The sequence below is a fragment of the Abramis brama genome, assembly GCF_963993115.1.
Source record: "Abramis brama genome assembly, chromosome: 7".
Taxonomy (NCBI): Eukaryota; Metazoa; Chordata; class Actinopteri; order Cypriniformes; family Leuciscidae; genus Abramis; species Abramis brama.
Window position 1 is genome coordinate 32,606,188 of NC_139969.1, and position 12,754 is coordinate 32,618,941.

The 12,754-nt window shown below is 35.0% G+C and overlaps 1 protein-coding gene across 2 annotated transcripts in view; it reads left to right on the forward strand.

The window, feature by feature from the left end:
- The first annotated feature begins 1,715 nt into the window (after window positions 1–1,715).
- Window positions 1,716–12,754, forward strand: part of pex5lb (peroxisomal biogenesis factor 5-like b) — a 51,998-nt gene continuing 40,959 nt past the window's right edge. The window contains exon 1 of one of the 2 annotated variants that reach the window (XM_084119399.1): window positions 1,716–2,037. In XM_084119399.1, the coding sequence (XP_083975525.1) occupies window positions 2,017–2,037 (21 nt within the window). In that variant the 5' untranslated portion in view covers window positions 1,716–2,016. The remainder of the gene's footprint in view (window positions 2,038–12,754) is intronic. The other variant, XM_084119398.1, reaches the window with a different exon arrangement.

Genomic DNA, 12,754 nt, shown 5'->3' on the forward strand with positions numbered 1-12,754 from the left:
ACACCTTTTAGTTGCCGAAGAAATTTCAGTTACTTTTTAACCCAAAAAACAATATTCCTGAATGAGAACTGGCTTAGGTCTGTCCTAAATACTTGAATGTAAATAGGAACAATTGAGGGCAAATGTAAATGCTTATATTGTATTGCACATCAAACACTTAAAGATCTTGATCAAGAAATGATTAAAATATTAAAGATAATGATCAAGAAATGAGATGCAGTCGTACAGCAGTGCATTATTGTCACTGGAAAAATGAAGTCTACACGTATAATTATTTGATTTCTTTTCTCTTTTTTGTCACATAATACTCACTAGGATGTGGATTTACTGAAACCATTAGAAATTCAGGAAAAAATCATAAGGAAGACTGAGGGTTTGCAGTTATTGAGGATTTCTATGTCCTGACCTTATTTGTCATGACTCAGGGAGGAGAAACATTTGATTACATGTCAGCTCATTAATTTGAAGCTGACATACAGTGTAGACTGGATGACTGCGAGTGAATAGGTTGTTGTGTGTCTCACTTCTGATTAAGCTTGGACTGCTACACTGAACAAGAGACAATCAATCATAATGAATGCCTCCAATGAGACAGTGATGGAAGGAACAGGGTACTGCCGCACTCAACAAAAAATCCATAAAAATAGGGCACAATGTACTGTATTAATCTGAAGGAATTTTCCAGATTATTATTATTATTATTATTTTATTACAGGTATTTTTAATTTTGTGTCTTAGTAAAAAAAAAAATCTTAGTAATGAGCTGCCAGTACTTTTAAACTCTGATAAACCTTATTACCTTTTGTTTTACTTATTTGGAAATGAGACATTTGTACCAGTCGCACTGTGACATTTTAAATGATACCAAACATGAAAAATACTCTGTGATAATCATTCACATTAAACTATACATTTTCTTGGGTGATTTACATGTGGTCTCAGCATGTGAGAGGGGGAGTGAGGAAGAGAGGGAGAGATGTGTTCTGAGGTGTGACTTTGCCTCACAAATGGTGAGTTCAAATGGTAATTTCCAGAGAGGTCCTTTGTCCTCTCAGGGTCTGGGTGCTCCCCAACCAGACTGTCCGGCATTTCCTAATTTCTCAATTCTTACAATTGGTAATATCTGTTGTACTATAATTAATGCTAATTCAATTTTTATTTTTTTGAGAGAATCAGTGACAATAATGGTTAATAAAAAAACAATGCATAATAAAAATATAATAATAATAACGATAATAAGAAACGTCCCTAAACCTTGACATCCTAAAATAGGATGAAATGTGGCCTGGACATGTTTCTGTGAGGTTTGACTTCCATCACAAAGCATTTATTGAGGAGTTCAGTATGTCAAACTTTAGATTAATGTGATTTTAGATTAGTATACAGTATTGCAACATTTACTTTATTTAGAATATAACATAATAAAGAAGAATGCTTTGTTAATATCTACTTATTTTGTTGAACTAATTGTAAATACTCTTTGTTAGGCTGTAATAAATACAATTTAGAAAGTACATGTATGTGGAAGACTGTAAAGGTTTCCAATTTCATCAGATTAACACCCCCTTATCACTCAGCAGTATAAAGTACACTAATAAAGTGTACTGTAGTGTACTTCCTCTTCCTCCAGCATCAGCAGCACATCTTTGAGTGTTGATGTTATTCATGGGAGGTGGCATTCTGCTCAATAAGGCGTTTCCGCGCTCAAGTGGGCTGGGACTCGAACGTTTCCACTGAGGAGTGTGTGGAATAACCCGAGGGGAAAAAAGAGGAAGACCGTTCCTGCTTTACGAACCCTCTCTACCTCGAAGCTAACATGTAACATGAACGTCAGAAACTCGGATGCGCGGTCTCGTGAAAGGTCCTGTACGAGGAACCCTCACGTGGACGTAGCCGGAGCATGAAAACAACATCTCGAGACTCAGGGATTGCTCCGCTCATCTTTCTCCTCCACATTGACAATTTACAGTAGTGGGTACCAACACACGGCGGGTGTTTTCAGCACTTGGACTGAATATGTACCAGGGACATTCACAGGTAAGCTGGCATGCTTCTTAATGTATTATTGGCCAACGGCGCGTGAAGCATCTCATACCGGCACGTGCGCATGTGAACTAAATCATCCTCAAATTGAGGAGTTTATACTATTCTCACCGGTCAAATCGCACTCTTTAAGCTATATTTTAGCATGCGAGCAATGGGCAAAACACATTTCACGACATAAGCTTTAATTGCATGAGGAGGACGTTAACTCTGAAGAAAAGATAATTTCACATTGTTTTGTCCCATTGAAACGTTTAACGTCTGAACACCATGTTCTAGTTGTATTTGTGTCACGCATTGAATAAAACACATTTGTTTTAAAGGGCCTCAAAAAAAGTCCCTGTTAAGTTTGTATGTGTCATATTATTGTAAGATAACTTTTGAAAGGTTTTACTATACTATATGGTCAAATATACTTTCTTTTACTATAGTATTATAATTATTTGGCATTTCCTCAATATTCGTTATATAAATACCAAAATGTATTCGTATAAATGTGTTGCACTTTTTTTTTGTGTGAAGAACTTTAAGCAGTTTTAAATGCATTTATTTCCTTTTTCCTTAAAAAAACAAGACATTTCATCAATAAAAAATGGATTAAATGAGCATTGATGTCATTAACCCTTCATGACTGCAGGCTCAACGTCCATGTTTTGGACTTGGAAGGAATTTGACCTTCATAGAGTCAGATGAACTTAGATATTGCCTGCTGCCGTTCACATGACTGATGATGCTGTGCTTGCACTTCAGGGAACTGCCATCAAGTGTGGTTTGCTTCCGAGTCCTCAAGATAAATATGTCTTCCGTCTCACCAAGCTGTAAATCTGAGTAGGATGGTTTTAGACCACAGGTCTGTGTCACATTTCTCATGATCGGACAAAGGAAAATCCGTGTTTGCGATTTACAATTGTGTTATTGTGTTTGCAAGTAATTTGCTGCATCGCAATTTGTGGCTGCTTCTTTTCCTCATCGGTTTCTGTCTGATATTGTAGATGCACAGGAGGAGGAACAGAGTGATGTTTTAAAACATGTTTGAATATAAAGGTTTGAATGGTGCTACTGTAGTTTATGGATGTTACACAATCTTCCCACTGATCTCTGCCACTCACAACACTGGATTCTCTGAATCTGCATATAAGACTCTGAGAGTGAGTGATATATGCTTAGTTTAGTGCATTTCAATCATTCAACTACTTTGGTTCTCACTGATATAAGGAAGAACTTTAAATTTTCCTAAATTCTCAGAAGAAAGAGAATAATGTTTGAGAGTGTGCCTTTATGCCTACCTAAACCTTCTTTGGTAAAGCTATTCCCATGTATGAATAGCTTAGGCTTTGCCTTCTGAAGGAACATTAGTTCAGCCGAGACTAAAATAGAGAAGGGTGAGAAAGCCCTTTGATGTGTTGTTCCCCTTTTATCATAAAAATTCACCTCCACTAAACTGTTATGTAGAGAATTTTAATACTACTGTTGTCCCATTTAGGTTATGCATAGTTGGTTATGTCTTAAATTAATGTGAACATTTGGGTGAAAATTGGATGTTTGTCAGTAAATTGGATCTGTGCATTCGGTCAAGGGACAGCAGCATGATAAACTGTTGTCTGTCTCATTCATTTTAATCAAACAACAAAAGACAGAGAAAACCGTTCACTTCTCTTGACTGAATCAGTATTGGTATCTTTAATTAGAATCAGTTCATGTTAAACAAATCTACTGTAGCTGAAATATGTAAACGTTTATTTAATTTGTATCTTTGCTCTATTGTATTTGTCCTACTGTTTGTAAATTGTTTTTTTTGTTCTTATTTTTAATGAGAAAAATAAAATAAAAACAGCTATATCAAGATATAGATAGTTATCGTGAAATAAAATTTCTCATACCGTGAAATAAGATTTTGGTCATATTGCCCACTCCTACATTGAGACACTTAAACACTGAAGTGCGATGCAGCATATGATAAATTAACTAGCTTGTTTTGACTGTTTCCTGAAACTGTAGAAACATGGATGCATCTCCATCAAAAGAAATATATATATATATATTTTTTTTTTTTTAAATCGCGTGACATTCAATATGTAATTGGTGTAGACTTTACTCCTGTTTAGCTACATGCGGTTCATTCAACTCAGGAGTGTTCTTTCCATCGTAATTTCTGTAACAGACATGCTACTGTATCTGAGGACTACTTCACTTCACTCGTTTTACTTTATATGATGTTTGACTCCAGGGTTCCTTTTATTCATTTATGCACATGTGCACTCTTCATAAAGGACACTGATTTATGCTAAAATACACTAAAATGCTGGGTTGTTTCAACCCATGCTTGGGTCAAATATGGACAAACTCAACTGTTGGGTTTAAAAATTGGTTTGTCCAGATTTGACCCAAACATGGTTTGAAACAACCCAGCATATTTTAGAGTAAGAATAAAATGTTTATATAGCCTATATTTAAATGGAATGAAAGATATAGCAATGTATTGCATGTTAGCTTGCTATTTAAGTCCACATGTCCCCTAGTGAAAATAAAATATATACCTAAATGTATTTGAAATACATTTATTTTATGCTAAGTGTACTACATTTATATATTTATGTACTTAATATAAATACCCTACAATTGTACTTTTGGTATACTAAATTGATATACTTGAAGTCTGTTAAACTGGAACTAATTTTGTACTAAATGCACTTTAGTTATCTGATATGTCAGTTAATATGTTAATGGTTTGTACTATACTTAGTGTGAAATAAATGAACTTCTAACCACAGGTTGAGCGCTGTTCAAACCACACCAGTTTTTGTGATGCTGTTTGTGAATGTTCGTTGGAATTATGGTTTTGTTGAATCATTGAACTATGATGGTACCGATGGAACTTACAACCATACTTGGATAACAATGCTTTCGGGATATGCACCCCATAATAGCACAAATTAAGCACAATGGAAATTAATGCTGAAAAATGCTGAACAGGAACATAAATGAATTCTGAATGATTTTTGCCATCCATATTACCTGTTTGCAGCCTTTTGCTAATTGTCTTCATATACCGTCTCCATAAAGTATCTCAAAAGAAACCAATTATTTAGTGTTACAAAAGCCACTTTAAGCACCCATGAAAGGAGCCATAGTTAATGAAAGAACATATTATATATTTTTTAATAATTTAGTTTAAAACAATTTTACCCTGAGAAGGAATATAACAATAAATTGTAGTCAGAGAATATGGTGGGAAATTCCATTTTTGAGTTCAACCTCTGGAAAATAGCATGCATGGAAAAAACAACTAACCATGACAATGGGTCAAAACATTTGGCATAAACTCAAGGCTGAATATGAACACACTAAATGAGTACTGTTGCCCTGGAGACAATTTTAAATGGAACTGAAGCAAAAACGTAGAAGCTAAAAAACTGATTTTAAGACAACAGGAGCACTTATTGTACAATTAAAACAGCGATACGACACAGCGATTCTTTCACATAACAAGCAATATCAAATCCACTGTAAATGTTGAAAGCCTAATTGATTATTGGATAACAGCCCTGCGGATCAGTGTGGTCTGCACCGGAACATTAGAAATTAGATGACTGCCTTTGAAAGTCAATGAAAATCGAACCGTACCATAAAACATTGATCAACAGACATTGCTCACTCATTTAGCTCACAATGTTCCAGTAACCCGAGAGATTTTCAAACTGTCACTAATACCGAGCTCTATAGAAAGAGCACTAAATTGTGCTGAACTTACCAATTTCAATGTAAGCAAATGGATCAGTCTCATTCATGAATTCAACACAGTATACTTAAATGTCATTGAATCCTGGGAGAGTTGAAGGCAGGCCTCATATGGAATTCATCCTCTCCGGCCTTCAAAAAATGGGTCAGATGTGAACCCTAAGGCAGGTTGCTCTCACTGCAGCTTATACTGCTAATCACTTAAAGCAACTGGATTCGGCTGATGACACTGCAGCTGTTGTGCCTCTTTTCCATGAACCGGATCACACACCACAGACCACATAACGCCATCTGACACAGCAGCCACTGTGGATGGCACACATATCTCCTGGTGAAAGTAGGTGCAAAACGCAGAGGATTATTGTAAATTGAAAAAAGCACAGTGCAAATTCTCTTTGACCTACAAGCGTGGCGCACATGTGCGGATTAAACTCACATCCTTGCCAGGCCTTCAAATAATGTCTGTCTACTGTCTTATAGTTTGTGTAAATATGCTCTAACCAAACATTTTCCATTTGTCACTGTGAAGAGACAATTGCATGGGTACATATAAAACTGGGTCTTTTGTCTAACTTTGAATAGAGTATGGTTGCTGAAGGTATGATTAATGCTAATAAGCCTCTGGTGGGCCGCAGTGGAGCCGACACTGACCTCGCATATGAGCAAAGATTGATGCAGCCCTAGGCTGCTTCATTCTCTAAGGTATTGCTTAGAGGATTTTCAAGGTAACTGAATATTCTTGTTCTGACCAAAAGCTGTGATCTTTGCTTGACATGTGTGAAGTAAGCTAGAAGTTTGGAATTATGTTTTCTTCTGGCTGCGCAAAAATCCCATGTTTAGCATGTAGGTGTATAGCCTAGTCTGTTAAATATCGAATGAGTCATAAGTTTGAGAAAGTAGAATGCAAGAATTTGTGATAATGGCATTATGGGATGCTGTTGTGAGGTGGGCATTTGTAAATGGGGAGTGGGCAACTAGTCAGTATTAATAGAAATACAATTATTTCCAAGAACAGTTACTTTGTCGTTTTAAAGAGGTCCTATTATGCCCTTTTAGTGTTTATTTTATTTTTGGGGTGTACTAGAATATGTTTTCATGCTTGATTGTTCAAAGAAGGCATTATTTTTCACATATTTTACATCATTACAGCTCCTCTCCGCAGTCTGGCTAGAACGCGCTGTTTAGGTTCTGTTTCGATGAAGCCCCTCCTTCCCGAAATACGAAATGTGCTGTGATTGGTTAGCTGGCCCAGTGTGTTGTGATTGGCAGCACTTAGCGCGTGTTCGGGAAATGTCACGCCCCTTGTAACCCGAGCTCTACTCAGATGTAAATATTAAGGATGGCGTCAATTTCAAACCAATTCCACCCCAATTCAGACCCTGACATTTTTTTTAACCACTCTGAATTCGTCTGCCTTTGGACAAACTTTTTCCAGGGTGGAAAAGACTTTCTACATTTACATTTTCTACTTTCTTACTGACTTTCTTCTACATTTAATTCTGTTACACTTTTAAAAATTTTCCCTTTGGAGTGGACTTTGAGCTTTGTAACCTTGCAGATTTGTTTTCATGCTTAAACAGCAACATTACCAACTAAAGTAAAAAAATAATAATAATTGAAAAGCACAATACGACTCCTTTAAATGTAGAAAACGCTACTGTCACAGTGCACTTAGTTCACTTGAATCACCCTGCATGGTCTCATTGTTTATATGAAGGAATTAGTACTTAACATTTGCAGGTAAAGAAATTGTTTTTTTTGTTTGGATAGATACTGAAGCGTATATGGATGTATTGACAACATATAGCTGTAGAAATTTAAAATATTTATGAATATTTTATATAATAAATATGATTGTTGTGTATTTACATTTTTACCATTTAATAGATATATTTTAGATCCCTTAACCCTACCTCCAAACCGATACCACATTTATACTATATAAAATATTAGGCAGAAAACTGTACAATGACCATTTTAGTTTCTATATAAATAGATATTTTTGAGCCACTAATTCCACTCCTATTTCTTATAACTTGATTATAACCATATAAGAAAATAGACTCTAAAAATATTGGGTTATTATTTTCTACCCAAACGCTGGGTTGAACCTGTTAGGTAATATTTGGGGATTCTTTTTTCCATGGTTGGGTAGTTTTTGTGTTACCCAGCCGTTGAGTTAGTAGCTGGGTCAATCTCACTGACATTTCACACATACAATACAATTTTGATGAAAAATGTATAACAAAGAACAGTTAATTGCACTTGAATAAAAATGTTTTTACATTCTAAAAAATGTACAATTTAAAAAAAAAATGAAACCTAACCTAACTTTTTTAAATAAACATTTAAATCTAAATAGTTTGTTAAATGAGTTTAAATGTAGGTAATATTGTATACTTTAATAAACTGTATAAAATATGCTATATTTAGAACTGTATTCATCCAAAATAAAGGACTTGTAAACACAGTGGTTGTGTATTGTATTTTACAAAGAGGATTTAAATGAATCTGGAAGTATTAATTATAAGTATTCAAAACATACAGTCTCTTGGTCAGATTTTCTGTCCAATCAAATGCTCTCTAGAATCTGAAGCGTCCCGCCCCATACACTATAAATAGACACTTAAGCTGCAGCTGAAATTTTTAAAAAAGGGGAGGATTGCTCGATATGTCCCGTCCTGTATTCCTGTTTCAGTGAAAATTACGTCAACGCATTGAAAAATGCTATGTGTTTCAAGGCACTTCAGTGGGCCTTTAATGAGCGACACACCGCTCTCGAGTCCCATGGCGGAACTCCGGAAGGATAAAAGGAGTGACGACAGTTGAGGACGAGAGAGGACCAAGACCTGGGACTCTATGGTGTTGTTTTACTATGTTTTTATGTGGCAGTCATCAGTGAGTGTTTATTTAATGGCTTCCTGCCACGGGAGATCCTTTTATTTATAATCGGGGTTTGTAATTAACTTTTTGACTCTACAGCTAATTTGTCTACTAAATTTTAAGTTACCAGCCATTCAGAACTTCTACTAGGCCAAAACAAAAATATAATAAATATTTTTAAACATTGAATGGTTTTCAGTTTTACAACAGTCAATCATTATTCGTAGCCAAATTGGCTAGTGAGTTGATGTGTTTTCCGCATGGTTGATTTTGGCGGGTTAGTGGGGGTTAAGGATTATGCATATGATTAGTCATAATATTCTATAAACCTTAACTCACTTTGTTTCTTGATTAGTTGTCTTATAACCTAATTGAAAGACTTAACATAAATAGGCGGAGGTTTGGTTATGAAGTCAAAACCTTTAAGTGTAATTTGAGCAGCTATAGCAAAGTGGATAATTTGATATGCAAATATATAATTTTTGTATAAATAGTTGGATAAGCTGATTAGAAGTCCCAAAATCCATTTTATGTCCATGAAGTCTTAGACATAACAGAAGCTACAAGCTATGCTCTTAAGCAGCTCTTAAGACTATGAATATGTTGTTCTGAAATTACAATCATTCACAGCTTGTGCTAGCACTTCCTACAATTCCCTCGTTTGCAGATCCTTTCTTCGGCGCGATCAACTTTCACCCAGTCAACACAACCTGAGTCCATCACCATGTGTGAGAACCGAATTTATCACCTCCCAGCATATTATTATTACGACATGACAATGCATATTCTTGTCTATAGTTGCTAATAAAACTGACCTATTCACACAGGACATGTCCTTGAATCCATCTGCACTATATTTAAACTTCATCTATGAAAATATGCATGTGAGTATGTGCCACACACAATGAGTGTTTTTAAAATGCTATGTCAGCAACTTTCACATAATAACTTGTATGCCATGCATTTAATTATATTTGTAATTACACATTTGTAATAATGAAGTTGCAATTTAGTAAATTTAAAATATCAAATTTAAATGCAATATCAAATACCCCTCTACAATCAAAATTATAATCATGTTCTTTACATGTGCTTTAGTATGCTATAGTAGTCAATATCAAAATAAGTTTATTTTTTTAAATCATGACAAAAGATTATTTAATCAGTTATTTAAAATGTACCTTTGTCACGCTGTGGCTGTTGATGAAGATGAAGTTGAGATGAGTATCCAAAACAAACATTTTATTCACAATTCCAACTAACACACAGGAGATCACAGGAATAATAATCATAGAAAACAACCACATAAAACATAGACGATAACTGACATAGGCAAAGTGAAAATTAAGGGCTATAAATGCACATAACACACCAAAGGAAACTAAACAAGACACAGGTGCAAATAATAAGTAACCATGGTAACAAACAAGGGCATTCGTCACAACTTTAAACTAAACTTTTTGATTTGACATTATACACTTTTTAAAGGTGTCAAGAAACATAATCATGAATGTGGCCTTTTATTTAATACATTTTATATAATTACAAGTACAGATAAAAAAAAACAAGTTGTGAAGAAAAGTGCATATTCAATCATTCAATACAGTTAAGCACATTTCTTTTTCACAAGGGATATTAGCTTTAATATATATATTTTTTTTATATATATATATATACCACATAGCAGTGAATAATGACAAATGTACTTTCATTTGTTCATTACACAAGCTATCGTACAGCTTCAGGCGACTTGGAATATAGTATAATATTCACCCACCCAATATACAATAGGGTTTTTTGGACATTTTTGGAGCCTGTTAGTGTGTGTCGCTATGAACTTTTTAAGATTCTAGCATTTTAGCAAATAAATACATAAATACATAACAGCATACAGGTTTGGAACATCCTTAGAGTAAGTAAATAATGACAGAATGTACATTTTTACTGGATCTATTTAATCTGTCAATAACCCATCTTCCAGACCTTTGTTTTCTATTTCATTCCACTGCGTTTTAGCTGTTTTTGACCACAAGAAAGCATTTTGTTTGAGCGGCCCCTAAGATTACTCAAAAACCACCCTGACGTGAGGTTCTGAGAATTTTTTTTTTTTTTTTTTTTAATAAAGCTCACAGCATGGTATCTCTGAGATGTCCCAAAACAATTCTGGGAATGTAGTCCGGCAGTCATAGCATGATACTCTACCAAACTGGACTCCAAAATCCAATTAGGACCCTGCAGGGGCAAAACCTATAGGTTTGATTGCAGGGCAAGCCCATTGGTTCATTCGGTGCTGTGCAAGGACAAGGAGCATGCATGCTACTTCGGCTGTATGTCTTGGGTCATCAGCCCAGAACTGAAGTTTCGTGATCCGATGACTTGCTGGGAATCAGCTCAAAAGATGATTTGTTCAAGAATCAGGCATCACTACTTATTACTCTGTGCTTGTGGTTTAGAAATAAATAATTTATCATAAATGTTTCAATTTTTCAGACAATATTAGAAGTTTAAGGTGTCAGTGTTGCTGAGGTTATACTATATTTGGATTTTTAAATGTAATGGGATGGCATGTCCTATGTGCATTCTGGTGCAAGACCTTCTTAAGGTCAAACATGAACTTGATGGAGTAGTTGTCAGGATTGAAATGTCACTCAGTGTGGGGTTTGTAGGAAGACTACGTTAATAAAGAGGTAGATGGATGATCACAGACAGGCCTGAGAGAGACATTTTCCACCTAAATAAAGGCCATCTTTTCCATATGGCTTGTGTTACCTACTTTAATGCTTAGTTCTCTTTCAAACACTGACTTATTAAACTGCTAAATGTGAACATATTCCTGACCTCTTGAGATGAATAATGTAGCCTAAGTGAAGACCAATTTACCTGCAAAACAAAGTTAAATGTTTGGCCTGTAATAGATAATACACAAGAAAAGAACGGTGTCCTTCACACTATTCACATATTTCTGGATGTCTTTGATGCAAAAATCTCCTCGAAAAAGAGAACACAAGCAGAGATAAAAGGACAGAACACAGCTGGCGATGGGCCCTTTTTTGGATTTGCTAATATTGGGTATATAAGGAAAACACAATTCTTCAAAAGACTGTTACTGACTCACCATATTTGCCATTTTACTTAAACTCAAAGAGCATACATATAATCTAATCTACACAGAAGAAAAGGTACAAAAGCTGTCACTGGGGCAGAACCCTTTCAAAAGGTACACCTTTGTAGCTTATTTATCCTTAAAGGGGGCATATTAGCTCTGGTGAAAAAAATATCTGCTAAGTATACTAGCAGCCAGACTAATTTAGTATACTTCTGGTGTGGTAATTATAAGTTAACTTGAAGTGTACTATTTTGAAACAGTTAATTTTGTACTAAGTATATTTTAGTTGTAATTAAATTGTAGTTAAGCATATCTTTAAGTGTATTTAGTGTACTTTTGAAAATTAAAATTTGTAAATTGAAACAACTTCAAGTATACTTTAAGTATATGCCTGTGCAGGGACTAATTACATGCTTGATTAGTGGTATTAAAGTGTACTTTATTTGTGTTACAAGTACATTACGAGTGTCTTCGAAACATACAAGCAATATACCATAAGTATATTTGTATATATATATTTTTTGTGTTTTTGCCTTTTATTAGGATAGGACAGTAGCTAGACAGGAAGTGAGGTGGGAGAGAGAGAGGGGACGGGATTGGGAAAGGTCCTTGAGCCGGGCCCGGGACTCAAACTTGGGTCGCCCGAAGCACAACGGCGCGACATGTCGGCGCACTTGCCCATGAGGCTATCGAGGTGTACTATATTTGAGAAAAAAGTGTATGCTCAGTAATAGCTTTGGCTTATTCCAAATACTACAAATTGCACACTTTGTCTTCAATAACAAATGCACATTAATAAACAAATAATTCTCAGCTATACTTTGTACAAAATACTATTATATACTATAATGTATTTTGAAAGTATACTTTCAATGCATTGTTACAATGATCATTTCCAGCACACAGTTAAAATATACCTTAAATATATTTTGAATAAATTGCAAATAAATACACTTTTAAAAAATAAACTGAATTTTCACTTCA